The sequence below is a fragment of the Triticum aestivum genome, chromosome 6B (genome assembly GCF_018294505.1).
Source record: "Triticum aestivum cultivar Chinese Spring chromosome 6B, IWGSC CS RefSeq v2.1, whole genome shotgun sequence".
Lineage (NCBI taxonomy): Eukaryota > Viridiplantae > Streptophyta > Magnoliopsida > Poales > Poaceae > Triticum > Triticum aestivum.
Window position 1 is genome coordinate 478264885 of NC_057810.1, and position 20149 is coordinate 478285033.

At 41.2% G+C, this 20149-nt stretch overlaps 2 protein-coding genes across 2 annotated transcripts; one reads left to right on the forward strand and one right to left on the reverse strand.

Annotated features, from left to right (window-relative positions):
- Window positions 1-44: 44 nt before the first annotated feature.
- Window positions 45-17305, reverse strand: LOC123137555 (uncharacterized). Its single transcript, XM_044557362.1, has 18 exons — window positions 16694-17305; window positions 15540-15945; window positions 15376-15447; window positions 15234-15296; window positions 14183-14368; window positions 12805-13177; window positions 11843-11931; window positions 9805-10539; window positions 9289-9567; window positions 8380-8535; window positions 5079-5338; window positions 4552-4981; window positions 4134-4475; window positions 2541-3345; window positions 2366-2424; window positions 987-1448; window positions 482-520; window positions 45-373 (listed from the first exon to the last, which is right to left on the reverse strand). The coding sequence occupies exons 1-18, from the start codon at window positions 17074-17076 to the stop codon at window positions 191-193; spliced, it is 5322 nt and encodes a 1773-aa protein (XP_044413297.1). The 5' UTR covers window positions 17077-17305; the 3' UTR covers window positions 45-190.
- Window positions 17306-17391: 86 nt separating this feature from the next.
- On the forward strand, window positions 17392-19318 carry LOC123137556 (pentatricopeptide repeat-containing protein At4g36680, mitochondrial). Its single transcript, XM_044557363.1, has one exon. It carries the CDS (start codon window positions 17463-17465, stop codon window positions 18849-18851), a length of 1389 nt encoding a protein of 462 aa, XP_044413298.1. The 5' UTR covers window positions 17392-17462; the 3' UTR covers window positions 18852-19318.
- Window positions 19319-20149: the final 831 nt, after the last annotated feature.

Genomic DNA, 20149 nt, shown 5'->3' on the forward strand with positions numbered 1-20149 from the left:
GATGACGAGTCCTCACTGGAGGATGAAGTGCAACTCAGAAGCTCTTAGTGAACATATCTCGAGTATATTGAAGTTCAGTGACCAAAAAGAATATATGACTCAAATTCAGTGACCGCGGATGTATTTTACAATTCCACACAATTAGACAAGACAACGCTTTCCAAAACTTCGCACACAAACCAAGTTTCTCTTATAACATGAATGTGCTCGTTGAGTTAGAGAAGTAACGCCTTCTACGCTTGCATGGTTGTGTACAGGTGTCCCGACTGAAAAGACTCTGCAATATGGTGGGAGCCGTAGGCACAGGTTCTTCGAACACCCGAACATAGAGGTGTTTATCAAGTGTCAGCTTCTCCAACAAGGTCCTGCATGTCTGCAAAAACAGCAAGACAATGTACGAGGCAAAGCGTACATCATAGTCATTAAACAGCAATCGTTTGAATATAGATGATACTGGCACAAATAGACAAAGGTACCATACCTGAGGATTCAATACATCCATCTTGTGGATAACATCCTCCTAACACAATAGCAAAGCATACGATCAGAACTTCTAACATAACCATGTTGACAACGATAGGTGGAAACATAAAGCAATTTCAAATAGGAAGACCTGAGATTTTTCTTGTAAATGTGCAAAGTGTCACCTTTCCTCAAAAAGTAAGAAAGGACACAAACATAATAAAGTAGCTTGGGTCTCGTGTATAAGGAATATGTTTGTTTTACAAAGCAGGGGTGCATTCTTTTCGCAATACCACTTGGAAGCTGCAATTCTCTCAGTATAGGTCTCACATGCTAAGTTGTTTGGAATGCGTGAAGTAAAACAAGTTTTCCTCCGTATCTTAATAACAGGATGCTTGGTCAAAATCATGACAAAATACACTATTATTATGAATTAAGGTTGATTCAAGAGTTCACAACTAGTGGTACACAAAATTTTCCAAATACATAAAAAGCAGATATAGATGATAAAAATAGATACGCACCTCTACTGTTCCTGGATATTGCATCACATAGCCAATAATTCGACGAGTTAAACCTTCATAGACGGTACTATTGATGCTGCCATCACCATTTATCCATGGCAATATAGGGTGATAAATATGCCTTTCACAAGCATGGCAGCAATCACTCTCCCTGTTGTCTTGTGATGGAGTAGACACTATTTCCTTATCTCCACAATTTTGACTGCACATATGAGATGAATTTGACTTGCTTTCACCACTAAGAATTGTGACTGTGTGCCCATCACCAAGTTTTTTTACAGTTCCCTGCTTACTAGACATGGCATGCTTCTCTTTCAATACATTTTCTGTGCCTCCAGTCTCCATTATTTGAGAACCTCGAGCTTGTGAACAGCTGCAATGGCTGTATTCTGCAAGTGTGGTTATATGATACTTTGACTTATGTAATGAGTCAACGATCTGGAAACCATCGTACGCATTGACCTATAAAGCAATTGAGCACACATGGTGACTCCAATATATGAATAAATAGGGATGAAATACAATTGAGCAGACATGGTGACTCCCATATATGAATAAATAGGATGAAATAACAGAAGCCGTGGATAGCTTCAAACTTTAAAAGTAATGCATTGCTCTAACAACTCAAGGCTTCATCTCAAAAAGGAAAGGAAAAAGGGCAAGACAGCTAGCATCCTTAAAAAAGGTGAACACCACAGGATTGAAGAATGCCACATGATCTGCACTTGGTTTTCTCCATCTTACCACAGTTAAAGTGCCTAGTATGTACAAGGTGCTACATTCTCTCACATCTATGAAGCAGATATATACTCCTCTGCTCTTTTTTGTTTGTTGTTTGACAGATCTGCAAGGTCTCCAATCACATGCTTGAAAAATATAAACCGATTTCATTTGAAAAATTAAAATGCTTTATGTATTTGTAAAAAATTAAACAGTTTGAGTGTACATATTCGACTTTGGTTTTCATGTTTTCTCTGTTATTCCACTGGCATGATCAAAAGTTTGTAGCAGAATCCTACAACTAACAGCAGATGTACATTTTTTAGCTATGTTACCCTCTACAGATTTCTATAAATATGAAGAAACAAAGTGTATGTTGGTAACAAGATCTGTTGGTTGAATTTTATAGACAACTGATAACAAACCAGAACAGTGGAAATAGTCACAACTAGGTGTTGAATGAAGTGAATTGAATGACCTCTTGCTAAACAGTGATAAATATGTTGATAAACAAGTACTCCCTCCGTCCCGAATTACTTGTCGCGGAAATGGATGTATCTAGAACTAAAAAATGTCTAGATACAACCATTTCTACGACAAGTAATTCCGAACGGAGGGAGTACACAACTAGTCTATCATACACAAGTTTACAGCTTTACCTCCATGGCCAGATGAAATCTCTTGAGTGTATGAACAATCACATCAACTAACTGTGTGCCTGCAGTGGATACGATCAAAACAAAAATGAACTATACCTACCAAAAAAAGACCACCTTATGCAACAACTAAGTTATAAAAACCACGCAAATGATTATTCATGAGAACAGCAAGTACCTAATGGATGCAGTTTCTGTGACAATTCTCTCAAATTAACTCCTCCTTCGCCACCTTGATAAATAACATAAAATGCGTTTCTGAACAGATCAGAAGACAATATGGATAATTCATTTTGATTACAAGATAATGATGGTAACTGGTCTGCATATATTTTCATAGCATCCCAAGGCCATCCATTATAAGAGCTTTCCAAATGAGATTCAGACAGCATATGTCGACATGAACTGGAGTTGTTTAAATACAGTGACGTGTCGGGGCTTTCAACCTGTGAATCAACATCCCTCATGCTCATTTCCTGGGCTAAACTAAAAATAAGGCACTCTTTATCATGTAACTCCTGCGTGAGATAGTTTGTTTGAATTCTGTCCTGATTCAGAGCAACTTGGATACCAGGGAAACCTTTCTCACGGCGGTAGCAAAGTTTGTTTTTCTTAGCCGCACTGCTTTCCTGTTCCACCGTATCAGCCTTGCGTTTGTGAGTACCATCATTTAGTCCACTGGTATCTTCAACCAAAGGGCTGGAACTATTAGGCCCATCAGCATCACCAACTCCTTCGCTTGGCAAGGAAGGTGAAATGAACAACTCTCCAGACGAAACCAGCGAAAAGAGATAAACAATTTCTCCACATTCTACATCTGGATACAAATAAAGTCTATTTCCTGCAGTGTTCCTTTGCTGCCCTATAAGCCAGTTGGAAAATTCAGAAGCCTTTTTTCCAGAACCAAATGGGAAGGGTGAATGAGAAGCCTTGAAGAAGAATTTTCTAGAAAGGGTGTATGGCTTTGTTCCATGTCCACTAACCTGCAAAATGCAGGGAGAAGTAAGAACAGCGGTACAAAATAGCTGTTGTCTTATATCACATATTAGACTTAAAAATCAAACTGTCTGCTCCAGCTCATTACAGAATTGAAGGAACTCTATGATTCCTGACATGATTACAGACAGGATAACAGTGAAGATGCTGAACAGACTAATCATCCTTTACAGCGCATGCTAAGAATAAAGATTATCAGCATAGCTCCACTGCAAACTCAGGTGCTTATAACATGGGGAAAGTAAAGGCTGTGATAACACGGGCATAAACATGAGTGCATGCACCACATTCATAAATCCAGACAACGTTAGCTAGGCAATCACATCGTATTTAGAATCCGGCTTCATAATGAATTTCCAGTTATCAACATCAGAACCCAACATCTACGTCCATGCTATTCCCCCACCACAAGCTTATATTTGTACATGTTAGTTCTATATCGAGTTACTTTCTGAATGGTGATTTGTGATGGACTGATAGGACCATGCTTCAGATGAAGTATAATTTTTGTGATCACAAACCATGGTTAGCAAATTTCGAGTCATATAAACAGTTATTTATAAGTAGAAGTGGTAGGACTGCAAGGATAGTTTTCTCACAGAAAGAAATGGAGGAAAATATCTAGGTTTCACAAGCAATGAAGCTAAATGTTGCACTTTGCAAGCAAGGGAAGTTAATATGGGTTAAAAGACCTGAGCTGGGCTGAGCAAACTGAACAATAGCAGAGACTGGATATTCAATGGGAACTTAACTGCATAAGTTAGCAAATACTAACCGTGAACTTCTTCTCACTAAGAAAGGAAAAGGCAGCCACAATTTCGCTCTGTGAATACAGCTGGAGGGTTGTAGCTAATGAAGCCTGTACTTCTGATCCTGATGATGTGCTGAGAAAAACCAACTTCAGAAGCTCTATCGCATTGGCAACTGCTAAAGATTTGCATCCATATCTTCTAGTAGTTTCATCTTTGTTGACCTTAATGATGTTTTCATCAGATGCACAGGGACCGTCCACACTGTTACTAGCATGGGGTGCATTTGATTGTCTAGGCAATTCTGCAAGCTCACGTGATCCAGTTTCTGGAACTGCAGTGCTTGTACTGGTAACACCTTGCATAACCTGATTAATTCAAGGTGAAAGATCGGTATTAACCAAAACATAGGTTGGAAGTTCAGGTTAAATGACAATTACTTACCTGCTCTTTCTGCCCACTTGGAATTTCCTCATTGGCATTATTATCATTGTTGCACTTTGCATTATTAGGCTCAACTTTCCTGGTCTGGTTCACGTTTTCTACTCGGATGAATTCAAGGACTTCATCAAGTGCATTTTTTATTTCTGGATCTTCAAAATAATCCCAATTGAATATCTCAGAATCTGAATCCACACAGTTCTCATGACTAGAATTTGACATATGAGAATGGGATTCCCTCTCTTTCGATCTCCTTTCCTCTCTGAGAAGGCTACAGATTCGGACAACAGCTTTTCTTATATTTACGTTTTTATTTAAATATGCCATCCTTCTACGACATGTAGGTGGTGCAGCTGGAAGACCAGAGAGAGAGTTCCATTGACATTTGGGTCCCCGTGCTGCACAAAATCTAGTGTAGATCATCAGCAGTTTTCTGCAGATAATAATAACTAATCAGGCTCCAGCACGATGGGATACATTTTTTTAGCTCCAGTAGTAAGGTCTGTAGTAGGTGCAGAACGAAACTATACCTGTCAGATTCATATGTCCACACGAACTTTTTACCAGTGGATGATGCATAAATGCTCCCTGGTAATCTCTCATCCAGGGTAGACTGGGTTGATATCTTTCCAGAGGATCCACTGGCTTCAACTTTTTGTTTAATAAACCGTAGGGTAACCTTATTAGCAGATCTTTTCCTTTTCTGACAGATTGATCCAGAACTAGCTCGTTGCTGCTTTTGTGTAGGAAAGCTGAGCTGTCTATTCTGAGAGTACGAAACACAAAGCACCTACATTAATAGAAAAAATCCTGCCAGTCAGTAATACTGAATAGGAACTAATGGACACAACAAATCAGATACAAACAATATTTTAACTAGGATAATGAAACAATCATAACTTAAGAAGCAAGCAGGCAGTGACTGCTGGCAGGATAAGCAATTAAGGACACTATTACTAACTGAAACTGAAGAAAAAATGCAAGAAAATGCCTTCCTGACCATATAATCTTTACACCTTATGAGTAGCTTACGTACACATATCAGACAATTAGCAGTTGTATATTTTTATTGTACCAACACAATGGAAAAAAAAGTCCTGCGTGTTGTGCTAATTAAGATATGGTTGCTTGAAAAAATCATGGCCACATGTGAAGAAAACCATAAAAGGAAACAAAGGTGAACATCCTGTGTGTTGTGCTAATTAAGGTATGTTTGCTTGAAAAAATCATGGCCATATGTGAAGAATAAAAGGAATAAAGGTGGACCTGTGTTGGAGATATGCTACAATTGCTCCATGATTTTTCATGGTTCATTAGTATCAACAAATTATATGCTATGCATGTTGTATCTTCTCTAAGTGTGGTCCAATACATTAAATCCTGTGCCCTAATATTACCAGACCTCCACCACGAACAGTAACAGCCGCCACAACAAGCAGCGGGGCAGAGAGCAGCAGCAGATGCAGATGCAAGTAGGAAGGACCAGACAAGTGGAGGCTGTTGGGGTATGCCATCAGGCCTAAGTACTCTCTCGAGTTCCCTCCTTCCCTTCCTGTACTGTGGGTAAGATGTGAAAATTAAAGGTCCAATGACTGGCAGCAGTAGTCGGGGTTTGCAATATGGCCTGAGTCCCCTCCCTACCTACCTCCCACTGGGGCACTGGGCTCAGATTTGTTGTTCAATTCCATTTATAGTATCATACCATGAGCTAGTTAACTGGCCAATCACTGGCCGATAGCATTCTCAGCAAAGCTGATCTCCAGAAACTAGCAGAAACAAAGGATCCTCACCCCTAGTTTCCTTTCTGTTTGGTTAGCTAGGTAGTTTTGTTTTTATTAGTTTGATACCTTTAGTTTTGGTTTTTAGGACAGCCACTTTTGGTGGTTTTGTATACTTTTGCCACCTTCTTGACGGTTTCTTCTAATACAAAATAGCATGCATTTAATTACATGTTCGGAAAAAATGTGCCACATAAACTTCAAAGAGCACACGCATGTGCATGGCAGAAAATAAGTCAAATGAAGATTGACTAGGATAGGCTTAAAGAGGCCGTCCGCCCGTCCATCCCACAGTGCAGAGTGTAACAAGCAAGCCTGCCAAGTTATGAATTTTGTGATGCGGAGTCGAACTTTAACCTTGACAAATCAAAAGAGCCAGACTGCACATTTTTGTTATGTTAGCTTGTCAAAATTATACTCTTAGTTATATGAGGTCAGCCATATTGTATTACACCCTGTTTGGATATTGGAACTAGACTTGGAATTCAGGAACTGAAATCGAGTCTTCTGAATATCGGTTGTTCGAATGCTATTAGGATCTGGAAGAGGAATTGGGGGGGGGGGGGGGGGGGGGGGGGGGGGGAGGCCTTGCAAAGTACTGAGCCATAAACACTCTGAATTCTTTGTAATTGAATGCAAGATCTGCTTGCTCGAAGGCCACCCCCACTTCCTCTCATATCCGATGCCGAGCCTTTGTCAACCTCCACCAACGGCCACCAGTCAGCCTGTGTCCCCTTGACCACCTCCACAGCCCCCCTGCCTCCGTCTACCACTACAGTCGCTCGCCTCATCTTCTTGCTTCTTCCCTTCCTTCCATCAGGATCTGGTACAGCATCTCCATCCTCCACCTCTGGCCGCCTCCTCTATTCTCCCCTCTGACAACGGTTGCTTCTTCCTCCACCTTTGAGTTATTAGGTGGGGATAACGCTCAGATGGCAGCCTGTGGCACTGACTGCAACCAGCGAGATCTCAAGTACATCCGACATCATGAACTGTTTCTTCCTCCTCCCTGTCTTCGGCTCAGGTGGCAACAGCCCACAGCCTCTGCCGCCAGCCAGCTCCCACCACCTCTTCTGCTTCCACCGGGGATTCACGGTGAAGCCACTCGACCACATGTGTGATTCCATTTCTCTGGCAGCCAAATATGATTTGGTTTTGGGTGGTGACCAATATGTTATCTGTGGATTCTTTAGCAACCAAACAGAAAGTTGAATTGTAAGCCCAATTCTATTTCAACTTGGAAACACATTGAGCCTCCATTTTTACAAACTCAATTCAATTGTGGTAGCAAAACCCAAGCAGACATTTAGTAGAAATAATTCAATATCCATTTCTACCCCAATAAGAAGAAAATTTGAATTAAATTTCCTCCAAAAGTCCAAATACAAAACTACAGTTCTTGTTATCCTTCGGAATTTACATACCATGCCCCTAAGATATTTGGATCAAGTTATTACTGCCTTTGGTTTTCTATGTCTCTAAAAACATCTAGCGGGTCTTATTAATGTTCCTTTGTATGAGCAGTTGAACACATTTGGACTTGTTCCTGAAATGCTTTCTACTCTCTCAGGTGGTACTAGAGCAGCACCCACCTTCCTGTGCTCAGCATTCGTCGCATGCCCAATTTCCATGACAAAGGGGGCTCATGATGGAACTTACTACCGTGTGGTCAAGTTCCATCTTGATTACAGTATGTAAGAAGGGTGTAGACCATAGGATTGCATAATGTAGTGCATATAGATTTTTTTTCAAAAGTCAAACTTTGACCAAGTTTATAGAGAAAACTATCTATATCTGCAGTACCAAATATATATAATATGTAACTACATCTTATGGTGAATGTAATGATATATGTTTGGCATTCTAGATGTAAATATTTTTTCTCCATAAACTTGGTCAAAGTTTGTGAGGTTTGACTTTTCAAAAAATCTATATGCATTAAAAATTGCATATAAGTTCAATGGTAGTGCAAAACCAAGTCAAACATTATTCAGACTAATGCTGCAGATAAATTGCCCTCACATGAAGATGGAGGGAAATTACGAGCTCATACCTGCTCTAGAGAGAGATTCAACTCTTTTGCGATTACAAGACAATCTTTGAAAGGAATTCTCCCCTCCTCACTGATTTTTCTAATACGCTTTTGTAACTCCCGCCGTTGTTCAATAGTCATTACTCTACGAGAACTCCACGAACGAGGATGAGAAACCTGCATGAAACATGGTACGATATAAAGCTCGATGAGGTAGAACTGCCAATGCCAGAAAATATTGTTTCCAGATTATATAAAAAAAATGGCAATCAGCAAAATGCTTGCAGCTGGCAACATTTATGATAAAAAAGAGCATATTAGCAAGGAACTAAAAAGCACATATCAGTATGACAATATCGAGATCCTGGAAAGCAGGTTTTAAAAGTGCCGACACTGTTGACTAGATTTGGGCAGCAGCAATGCAACACCAAATCATGAATATTGATGGAGCAGTTAACAGCAGTAGCAGCCAAATACGATACCGAGATATACTCAGAAGGTAAAATTGGAAGGCCGTGAATTTATAAAACAGACCAGCATTGGACGTTCAAATGAACAGGAACATTTTAGCTGAAAGGATCTTACAGGCAAAACCATTTACCACAACCAGAAAGGACAATGAAATGCAAGATGTGTAGAGAATGAAACATAAGTTAGTGTAAACAGAACTATACAGTTAAGTCAATGATGCGGCAGTCAAATTTTGACAAATATATATACACATTATTTTCAAAGTACATAACGGGATAATTAAGAAAATGAGCATTTAAAGATGGTAACAGGTAAACCAACAGTAAAATATTACTCCCTCCGATCCATAATAAGTGTCGCGGTTTAGTTCAAATTTGAACTAAAATAACACTAATTATAGATCGGAGGGAGTACTATTTTGAGATAATATTGCAACAATGCACAGCAATGATAACCAACCTCAGGTACAGCACAGCCAGGGAAGGCACTTAACGGCTCAGTCAAGCCAGCTGTCAGATAGCAGTACTCTAATGTTTCCCAGTAAGCATCAACAAACTCCTGCTTTGAAAGCACAAAATCATGCCGAATTTTTGGACGATGATTCAAATTAACATGTGATGATGGAAGAATTCTTCGTATTGGTTCTTCAATATAAGGCCTGAGCTCCATTGAATGTGTAGGCGCAGCATCTGATGGTACACCTGACTCATCTACAAGTTCATTTGCAAGTTGGAGCAACTAGCAAACAAAGCCACAGAAGTGCAGAACTGGGTCATTACAAGTCCGCTGCGCCCTAGTGAATTAAGATATCATGGAAGTTGAATCGCAATAAACATGAAGTTGACTTTGCTAAATAAGATCATGCATCAGGCACTTATCAACCTAAAAGAACTTCAGGTTTGTATTCTTAGTTTTTTCCTTTAAAAACTTCTAATTTTCTAGATTCTCGCAAACATTGAAGACACGGAACATTACCTTGAGCTTATCTAAAATATTTATTAAGCGTGAGAGTCGTCCCTTAGCATGAGTGTCCATGAGCTGGTTGTATTCCTCGGTAGGAAGTTCTGAAAGCACCTTAGTTATCATGTTATCGATCTTCTTGGCTGATCCCACAACTTGTAGAAAGAGTTCGACAGGCATTTCATTTATAGCTGCTGCCATCGAAAATAACGGAGATGATTGATTAAGGTCCTTGGCATGCTGCCCTTCTTCGGCATAACCAGCTGGTATGCAGCAACCTGGCAAACAACTAACATATACCCACAGAAATTTATGGAACAGCTTCACCCGGATCATTTTTGCACCTATAAATCCATTGGCATGCATGGCTTCTATTATTAACGGTTTGTTATCTTTAACTCTGCGTGAAATCCTCAGACCAGGTATGGCTGTCTTATGTTGATTTTGCTTCAGTTTAGCTGCTGCACCAGAACGAGTTTCAGTGTCAAAGTTCCGCTGCCTCATCCTAATTTGATCAACAAGTTCTGGTGATAAGTCCCCAACAGAAGAATGCAGTATTACATCAATGAGACGATTGCGGGTGTAGTTTGTAACCAAAGGGACACTGACTTTGATACATTTACAGCTGCCCTCTTGCTGAAGCTTATTCAACGTGCGAGCCAATGTTTTCCTATCCATCATTTTTCCATTTTCCTTCTCAAGTCTCTCTAACCATTTATGTAACTCCACCTTTAGCACAAATTTCTTTTTCTGCAAAGGAAAAAAAAGGTGCAACAATGAAATGCAAGAAGACATTCAGGAGTGCACGAACATGCATGGACATGACCGTGTGTACACAAAAGAACAAAAAATGATGTTACTTCTTGCAAGTCCTACTAAGATAACTATGAAGTGCTTTCATTTATTACAAATAAAAAAATGAAGAGGAATAAATAAATGATAAACATGAAACATTAAAAAAGAAAGAAGGATAATAGTCTTGTACTGGTACCATAGAGCTGTACTTCCCAGATAGAAGCATGCTGGTATAAGGAATATTAAGGCCAGAATCCACAGGCTGACATAGTTTTACGTGGGATAATGTAGCCTCCTATAAGCCATTCTAGTTTATCAGCATCACCAGAAAGCATTTTACCATAGATATACACACCTACCTGTTCGTTTTTACAATTTATCGTGAAATTCTGGTGGTTTTTATTGAAGCATGACATATTAGAGGCCATGCAACCATCCCAATATCACATGACACATGGGATACACAGGGACACAGTCATATCAGTCTATCACCTACAGTGACGCCACAGTAAGTTAAGAGGGAAGCTATTGTTAAGAAAGACGGAGAGAAACCAGACGAGGCTGTCTGCTCGATCCCATTCGTCTGTGGCTGCTGACGTGTCACGAATTCAACAGAAATTCGTGAGAAAATGAGATAAATGAACCCTACAAGAGTGTCTTAAGATGGTAGAATGATTTATAGATGAAAATCAATGGACCCGAATAACTTAATAGGGTGGTAAGTGACAAAAGGAGTGACTTTTAGGGAAGGGGTTTGGGTTTCTTTTTCACTAAAAGAACTCTTAATGAACACATTTCAGCAGTTTCAAATGATTAGTGCACGAAATGAATAGATAATTGAAGTCCTATTAAAAAGGGTAAAACGAGAAGGGGATTTTGTGGCTTATGATACAATTGCTGAAGACAACATATTGCACAAAGTAACACTTACAATTAAATTAATTTAATTGTAATTACTAGTATTTACAGAAGCATAGACCATGTTATGTTCCTGTAAATTGTAAAAAAAAGTGCACAAAAATGGTTACAATATATAAACTGAGCTCATGTTTGCAAAAGCGATGCAACTAAAGGTACGCAAGTAGGACACAGACGATGTTAATGTTCTTGTGAACTTGTGAAGTGCATCAAGTCAAGAGCGAGCGTTACTTCATGCCACAGATCAAGCACAGTAAAAGCAGTAATTTAGAGCACATTTGTATTTGAACAGATGGTTCATATGAAAAAAAAAACTGATTAACGAATACTTAGCAAGCACCTTCAACATGTGTAGAATCCTTCTCTGTCGTCGATCATCAGAAGTTGAAGGGGGGCACCGATGCTTCTTCCGACCCAAAGCAAGTTTATCTAAAAGAGAAGAGAAAACATGTGATTATCTGCATTTAACTGACCAGTATTTCCTCTCTACAACCCATATGACCTAAACATGTGGTTTTGTGCACCCTACACATTTTAATAACGCATCCATGTATTTTGAGGTTCATTTTTTGTAATTTTCTACCAACATTTATTCAGAATGGAAATAATATATAGGTTGACTGGCACCAAAACGGTACCAGTAGATTTGCATTTCAAAGTTCTTTTCACGATCATGATTTTGCCATTACTAAAAAAATGTTCTGTGAAATAAATTAATGGTCAAGATTAAAGAATACAATAGACCATTCTAAGTCAAACTGTGTCTTAGAGAAACAATGGAGAGGCTGAGAGGGTACATACAAAAAGGGCAACAGATAAATAAAAACAGGAAATATTTTGTACACTCAAGGTTGCTGCAATACTTATTGATTGCAGACATATTAGGTAAGAATTCCCTAAATGTTGCAAATGTGTGAAAATCATGAAAGAAGTTTTGAACTATCTGAAAATTTTAGGGTAAAGGGTGTTCGAAATTTCATAGTATTCAGTGAATATAGATTGCATAGTGTTCACAGAGTATGTCTTTTTCATATCACACAAATACAATGGATTGTGATCTTGAAATTTTGTATGTTTGTAGAATATACCCTTCCATATGTGATAATTTTGGGAACTCATGCACATGATTTTGTTGGATCTATTAGTGGTCATAACTCAAAGCTGTGGAAGCCAATCATAATTAAAATTTTGTGGAAAAAATAGTGAAATACCATAAAGCTTTTACGGCAGCTTGCAGTTCACAAACAAATGTAAAGCGCAGAGAGAATACACAGTTAGCGACAGGAATTTAGATTACTGTACCTTGTTTAACTAGTTGGGAAACTCCAACACAAGCTTCATGGCTGCTTTGGAGAGAATGTCCAACTGGCTCATCATGGCATTCCGCTTCATACAAGAGTTCATTATTGTTGCCATGAGAGCTATGTGAATCCAATCCACTAGATGGAACTAGTGACCACGAATCGGAACGCTTGACATGGTCACCTGGGAGTGCCTCAAAACTTTGCAGAGCAGTACCAGATTTGTAGTGCAAAAATTCTTTTGAAGTCCAAACTCGGTACTGAGATGTCTTATCTGAAACTTCAGCATCCCAAGTCAAATTGAATCTTTGGCGCATGGATGACACTCTTTTATGAAGCCTTCTTGAATTCTTATGCCCAAGACGTTTGCCAAGCTGGTTGTATGTAATATGAGAACACAAGTTACTAATTTCAGGAAATACAAATAACTAATTTGCCACATTAGATGAGATAAACAACACCAATGTGTATTACATAATGATGTGCACTAAAGATGCCTTGTATATTCACCACCAACAACACATTGTTGGGTTCATAGTGCAAGGACGTTTTGTGGCATGCAGCTAATTTTTCATTAGAAACCACAATCAGAAGGTTATTGTATTGGCAAGAATGTTATGCCATAAAGAAAAGATCATGTGTCATTTTTAAGTTGGGCAGTAAATGAATTTTCAATAAATAAATTCGTTAAGGCCATGCAGTTAGAAGCAAAAAAAGAAGTACTAATATAGGCACAAATACGCCTGCTAATAAAACATTAAGACACATGTTTATGTCCAAGTATAACCAGAATTCTGCCAGTAGTGCTATATGACACTATGACTAAAACCTTTTAACAGCTGTGGGTAGCAAACTAGCAATAGATAGTCTGCAGGCCACTATACACGTTGTATTCCTGATAGTGCAGATGTTGAACTACAGCTATGATTATTAACACCGGAAGTCCTTTTGAACTGGACAATGGAAATTCTCACTTCCTTGAATATGGATTATGGGGATTTGTCATAACGATAATGCAGACCATATAGGTACTGAGAAAGATATTTAAGTGGATGAACACTATCCAATCTGTTGTAGCACATCAAAAAAATAAGTTTGAAACCAAAGTAAGCTGTAAAAGTTTGTTTTCAGGAGCTTGTCCTATCTTGACGTGGGAAATTATTGATGTCCTCCAAGTTGCTAAATTAACTAAGCAGTTGCTAAAACAACCAAATCTGTAAACATTTCAATCTGGTTTTAACTAGTAACCAGATTCAAGTATTCAACTATCAGAGAAAAGCAGTACTCCTGGAAATGAAGCAATATAACACTGCAATGTGTCAATGCTATGAAGGAATGTAGCGCACTGTGTGGTGCTGTTGGAAGGTTCAGAGAAGTACCTCGACAAGGGTTATACCTTTTGACCCTTCAGCTTTGATCATATCATATATACAGTTCTCTAATGGAAGCTCCATAACTTGATCAGTTGCCTGGCGTTTCTCGCCAATTTTGTAGTCTTGGGTTGTACTTTTCGACTGGAACTCAACTGGATCAAATTTCTTCAGCAATCGTAAACAGCGAACAACCTGAAAAGGGTCTAGCTAGTTCATTAACAAAGTATGCAAAAATATAACAAAGTAATAGAGTACAGCAGGGCGGAGCATTGCAGTTGAATATTCTGCAGTCTTATGCCAAATAAATTGTGTTCTTGCAGCTCTGAAAGAAGCATTGCAATTGGAGAATGCCCAAAAGGTGGATGAAACTGCTTGAATAATAAGGCAGTTCGTAATCACTAAGGCCATTCATAAGCTGTCTATCCATGGTTTTATTGTTGTTACATATGTATGAGTTGGAGGGCAGGCCTGGCGCAGTGGTGAAGTCCTCCCCGCTTGTGCCAAGAGGTCCTGGATTTGAACCAGCCCCTCTGCATTGCACTTTGCAGGGGTAAGACTAGGTTCCTATAATCCCTCCCCAGACCCCACCTTGTGTGGGAGCTTCTATGCACTGGGTCTGTCCTTACATACGTATGAGTTCATAGTTGTCTATCCATGACTGTATCTGTCATGGTGGTGTCTCTAGTCTGGCCTTTCCTGTCTTTAAACTGGATAGTACTGTCTGGGCTCTGGAATCACCTTATGTGTTCTGCTTCTGTTTATTTGATGAAATATGGACCTGGGCTTGGGGGAATTGAATCTTCAATCTAAAACAATATGCAAGTTTCCAGCAGGAACTGAACAAGGGAATGGAATAATGCTAGTAACAGTAACTAGTGCCGCCTAGCACTCGAGCGTTATTGGAGATCCCAGGAAGAACAGACTTCCAACAGATAGATAATATGCTAATTAGAGATTCATGGGGGGCAACCACAAGAATGAACCCTAAAAAATATGAAATAATAGCATAAATAATAACTGAAAATAACAATGAAACAGGAGGAAACATTGACATCACCTTATCATCAACTTTGGCATCGAATTCTTCAACAAGCTGTGCATCTCTTAGCCTATGCAATACCTTAAGAAAAAGGAGTCTCAAAAGGAAGGAAATAGGGAAATAGAGAACATCTGCAGTAACCAATAATAAACAAACCTACATTTCTCCATGCTCTGTGTCCATATGCCATCTTGTAATCCAGATCAACTTTTATATCTGATACAACAAGAGCCTAAAGGGAAATAATTGCCCCAGGTTAGCAAATGTGCAAATCAGAAACAAATAAAACAGAGTATCAAATGGAAAAAGAAGAGAACAATTGACCTTTCCACTGGCATTTTCAAGTTTTTCACATATGGCTTCCATTGCTGGAAGATAATCATGAACAGATATGTCATTCTTCAAGTTTACAGCCAAAGCTCCATCTTCTTGCAAAGCAATGTTGGTCTCTTCATTGCTCCCCAGTAGTTCAGGTTTTGTAATCTCAATTCTTTGTTGTGAATTCATATTCATGTCTTTGGCATATCGGGACAGATATAATGAGTTGGTGTTAATAACCTGCTTATTATGTGAAATCTCTTCCCCCTCAGCCCCATTGTCTTTCACCTTTATGAGAGCTGATTGTCTAACTATCAGCCGCTGTGATACAAGGCTTTTTACGATAAAATGGAAGTTGTTTCCTTTCATGTGAAATTTTTTGCATAGATCATTCTGTGTTACACCAACAGTCCTATTATGACAAAAGGTAAACAAATATCGCAGGCGTTATTACCAAAGTCATGATATCTTGTTGCTAATTTGCAAATTCATATATTATGGCGAAGAAAGATAAAAAAAAGAAAGCAGTAGCAATTGTGTTGGAGAATGTGGTTAAATTTGAAAAATGAATTTTATGCTACCTAAACTTGATAAGTGAGAGAAAGTAGTCCTGAAACTTTTAGCGGCCAAAGGGAGATGCCATGCCAACTTTTACCAGATCATATCTATCACTTGACTTGGTTAAACTTAAGACACAGGCTTTAAACCCCTTAAAACGTGTCCAAGGGAGCCAATGTCGGCCTGCCAAAGCAAGATAGCATGGAAACTCTACACAACTGAACCTGCCATTTGACATGTGTGGTCGTATGTGGACTGATTGGGGGGGGGGGGGGGGGGGGGCAGTAAAATCGAATAATTTCCCGCCGGACAAAAAAAAACTATAGCACACACATGAAAACATCCCAAAATGAGGTTCATATGTAAACCGAATAGGGAACATTCTCCAATCTTCATAACTAAAATAATCACGGAGACATTGTAAAATAACTGACTCAATATTCAGAAGCTCCTAAGCCCAAAGAATTACAAGATCACAGGTAAGTCGGCATAAATGTACAAAAACTAAGGGGGAGGCGAAATTCGGCACAGATTAATAGAAAACAAAGGGGGGATGTAAGCAACCAATATGATACTTTGCTCAAATGTACATCGGAGCGCACCTGCTTGCCCCGACAAGCTCTAGCGCGGCCTTCTGGACGGCACTCAGCTCCGATTTAGCGAACCTGTGGTCATACATCCCAAGGAAGTTGTCCCTGAGCGGCGCGCTCGACACCAGCCGCACGCCCCGCCGCTCTGCCTCCCCCACGTCCTTCTCCGCCGGGTCGCCGGGCGCGACGGGCGATCCATCCCCGTCGCCCACCACGAGGCTGATGACGGGGAGCGCGAGAAGGCGAGCCCACAGGACGCGCTTGACGGCGGGGCTGAGCGGGAGGCCGGCCGCCTCGAGCGCCCCGCGTAGCGCCGGCCAGAGGTCGGTGACGGGGATTCCGTAGGAGAGGCGGGCGCACACCTCCTCGAGCGCCGCCGAGATGAGCGCGTCCATGCCCGCAGCTCGAGTAGGAGGCAGCTGTTTCAAGGGGTTAGGGTTTTGGCTCTAGCCGCATCTGTTCCGGCACACGATGGGGACTGGGGAGTCTGAGGTTGCGGGAGAGGAAGCTTAAGCGCTACGACGAGTTGAGGGCGTTCGCCGGTGGCCGCGCCGGCGCAGTGACGGCGAAGGCCGGTGAGAACGTGGAAATGGTATAGGAGTTGGACTGTCGATACGTTCTGGGCTTAGGATTTCGGCTTAGCGAAGAAAATTGGTACAGTACGGCCCAAGTAGGCCCAACACTGGCCATCTCCAAAACAGACTCCTCTTGTGCTCTGTATACTCTGTCGCCCAAAACCTAAAACCCCAAACCTTGCTGTGATCCAATTCCACCCCCGAAAATGGCAGCCCTCGCCTCCCTTCTCCGCCGCCGCAGCCGCCGCCGCGCCGACGTCCTCCTCCGCACGCTCTGCGCCACCACCACTGCGCCCCCCCTCACGTCCTCGGCCGCCAAGACCCGCCTCCGCCGCGAGTACGACGCCGACCGCGCCGTCTCCCTCCTCGAGGCCATCGACACCGCCTCCCTCTCCGCCGGCTCTACGCGCCATGCGCTCTCCCTTGCCGCACGCCGCCTCACCCGCGCCGGACGGCATGCTGATGCCGAGGCGCTCCTCTCCTCCCACATCCCAGCTTCCCCAACCGAGCCGCATCTCTCGGCCATCCTCTGCTCATACGCCTCCGCCGGCCTCCCTGAGAAGGCCCTCGAAGCCTTCCGCTCCGCCGCGCCGTCCCTCCCGTCCCCCATCTCCCCGATGCCCTTCAACGCCCTCCTATCGGCCTTCGTCCGGTGCCGCCGCCACCGCCGCGTCCCGGTCCTCTTCGAGGAGCTCTCCAAGGAGTTCTCCATCACCCCCAACGCCACCTCCTACGCCATACTGGTGAAGGCTCACTGTATGGTCCGCCATGACGCCAAGGCTCACGAAGTGATAGCCCGGATGCGTGAGGAAGGTATCTCGCCGACCACCACCATCTACACCACAATGATTGATTCCATGTATAAGCAGAAGAAGGTAGAGGAGGCCCAGACTTTGTGGAAGCAGATGCTGGAAAGCGGATGCAAGCCAGACCATGCAACATATAATGTGAAGGCCATGCACCACGGACTCAATGGCAAGCCGGAAGGTGTTCTCCAGGTGATGGCAGAAATGGAGGCCGATGGAGTAAAGCCAGACACCATCACCTACAATCTCCTCATGACTGCCTATTGCAAAGATGGAAAGATGGAGGATGCCAAGGCGCTGTACCATTCGCTAGGTGACAAAGGGTGCTCAGCGAATGCAGCCACATATAAGCACATGCTTGCAGCGCTGCTTGCTCATGGCGATTTTGATACTGCCATGAAGATTTTCAGGGAAAGCATGAGCAAGCACAAGGTGCCAGACTTTAAGACAATGAAAGGGTTTGTTGAAGGATTGGCAAAGGGAGGCAGAGTGGCTGAGGCGAAGGAGGTTATTTACGTGGTGACGAAGAAGTTCCCTGACACTATGCTGTCTGGGTGGAAGAAGCTGGAAAAGGAGCTTGGGTTCTGCTCGGATAGCGGAGATACAACCCCTCACGCAGAATGTACAGCTGAAGAACCAGTCTCTGAGTCTGAACCTGCTACCACCGAGGCACTTGAACTCAAAGATTCTGCTGCTGAGGAAACGGGTGTGTCAGAAGAATATGATGGTGATGAAACGCCTTCACCTGAGACATCCACTGATGAGGAAGTGCCGAGGGGTCCTGCTTAATTGAAGAGTACTTTGTTTCAGTTTGGTTAGAATGTTTGAATTGAGCTCATTCTCAACATTGAAGAATTGTTAATGCTGCTTTGGGGAGAGGTAAACACTAAGGTGTTGCTGTTTTCGATAAGGGCTCTTGGGATGCTAACGTGAATAAGTTATAGGATTATGTCACTTTGGAATTAAGAGTCGGCTGTCACTCTCAGCAGTGTGCGTGATGTTAGGAGATATTGTTCTGGTGATGCTTGTCTTCAATTAAAATCATTGGGCATTGCCATTTTTATTGTTATTATGGTTTTGTGTATCCAAGTTTACTTTGTATCAATAGTACTATGGATGTCTGAATTATTATTAGCAGCGAGGGTGTGCAGTGAAACCAGCACCACTGCAAGTGAGTGAAGTGACTGCTTCACCATTAACAGTGTTGGTGCTGGTACTTTGTCTTCTCTATCACGAATTAAGAAGAGTTTGGTTCCTGCTTTGCTTCCATGAACTACCTGTGGTAATAAGAAAACTGCATTTTAGATGTTCTAATGTTTTGGAGTTGTGTGTAGTAATTTATTTCAGGAATCTGCAGCTGCCAGGTTTGCCAAATCATGCTGCTGTAAATACCTTGTGATCAAAGAGCCCAAGAAATATTGTCGTGCACACTCTCCATGGAACTCTTGTCTTGCGATGGCATTGCATAATTAGAAAAAGAGTGAAATGGGAATAACTTGGTAATTTGGGTAGTCAGCATTTATATTTTTAAGCAACTAAATATTATACCAAATACTTCCTGGAAGATCAGCAAGACATTAGGGACAGAAAGTGACGAATCCAGATATCCTACTTCACAAGTGAATTGATAGTTTAATACCATCACTGATTCACTATTAATGATATTGGTGTTAGTTTTACTTCAGTAATGTAGGAGATGGTATGCCTTTAGTCTGGTTAGTGGTAATCTATTTGTGTTTTCCTTAATACAGTGTTAGCTCTATGTTAACCGTCTTTTAGGTATTTCCTGCTTCAGGATTTCATTTGTACCAAACCCCAAAAATATAAATAGGTGAATTTGCCCAGTATGTTGCTCTGGTTTAGTCCAAATATTTTAAGTTGCATGGTATCCTAAAATATGGCCTTATAGAGTTTACTCCCATCTATTTACCTGTGTTGTTCTTCCATAATAACAGAATTGATGTCGCTTAGACTTTGTTTTTCTTGTAATTTAAAAGGTTTGCCGTGGAATGTGAAATTCGAGTACAACAGGTGTTGAACTGAAAACAATTTGCTAGAAATAAGCTGAAGTAGAGAAGGGGGGGGGA